This window comes from Hipposideros armiger, unplaced genomic scaffold (genome assembly GCF_001890085.2).
Source record: "Hipposideros armiger isolate ML-2016 unplaced genomic scaffold, ASM189008v1 scaffold_1306, whole genome shotgun sequence".
Classification (NCBI taxonomy): Eukaryota; Metazoa; Chordata; class Mammalia; order Chiroptera; family Hipposideridae; genus Hipposideros; species Hipposideros armiger.
The window spans coordinates 115,447-116,453 of NW_017732656.1; the positions used below are offsets into that span (position 1 = coordinate 115,447).

The 1,007-nt window shown below is 36.6% G+C and overlaps 1 protein-coding gene across 1 annotated transcript in view; it reads right to left on the reverse strand.

Annotated features, from left to right (window-relative positions):
• Positions 1-266: 266 nt before the first annotated feature.
• Positions 267-1,007, reverse strand: part of ATP6V1G1 (ATPase H+ transporting V1 subunit G1) — a 7,321-nt gene continuing 6,580 nt past the window's right edge. Inside the window, 1 exon segment of the mRNA XM_019633415.1 lies at positions 267-1,005. Coding sequence (XP_019488960.1) covers positions 934-1,005 — 72 coding nt within the window. The 3' untranslated portion in view covers positions 267-933.

Genomic DNA, 1,007 nt, shown 5'->3' on the forward strand with positions numbered 1-1,007 from the left:
TGACACGAAATACAATACGCTTGTTTGCACTTCAGTGGGCCAAATCAAATCTGATATTGTTTTACCTTTTATTTGGTGTGTGGAAGGTGTGCAGAAGAGGGTGTAGTCTTATACGGCGAGTACATAACCAACTCTGTATTTTGAGTGGAAATGTTAGGGGGTCGTCTTATACGCCCAGTCGTCTTATACGCCGGCAAATACAGTTATGTGTGTGAATGTGTGTGTGAGATACACGCGCTAATTTGCTAAGTGAAATTCTGTAGACATCTGGGTCAAAGTACACTTTATATTATCAAAAAGGATGAACCAGAACCAGAGGGGGGGAAATGCATGACAAAAATCATTTACTTTTAAGTGATTATCAGTACACCAATAACAAGTTTTTGAATCCTATCATCTAGTAATTTGGATTAAGAGATACTAGAAGCAGCCCAAAAAATTATTCTAGTATTCATTGTTCTAACCCTTAGCCAAAAAGGACTATTTTAAGGCTGGCTGCTGCTTTACACAGGTTACAAATAACTATTTACTACTTTTTCATAGATAGCGCCCCTGACCTTCAAGAAAGCTTTAGGGGAAAAAACATTTAATCCCTTTCTTTCTTAAAAAGTTTTTTTTTTACTACATCTAAGAAAGAAAAAGTCAGTGTTGATATACATATGTTGCTTGAGCTAAAAGGCATAGGAAAACAAACATATACCCTTAAATTTCTAAGAAACATGAGGTAAAAAGATGAAATCTTTGGATAAGCTCTAAGTTTATACAAAGAAGCTAGATTTGCTATTCTCCAAAAAGTAAAAGGACCTACTATCCAGTAAGCAGAAATAATTTAATGCCTTTCACAAGAATATAACTCAAGCTTTGCTAAAGCTTCATATTCCATGGAGGCATCGAGGTGCCAATCCATGGAACAGGCACTTCTTTCTTCTTCCTCTATCCATTTACGCGGTAGTTTTCATGGATTTCTGGCCGGATATCACAGACAAAGGCCAAGAGGTTATCCAGGA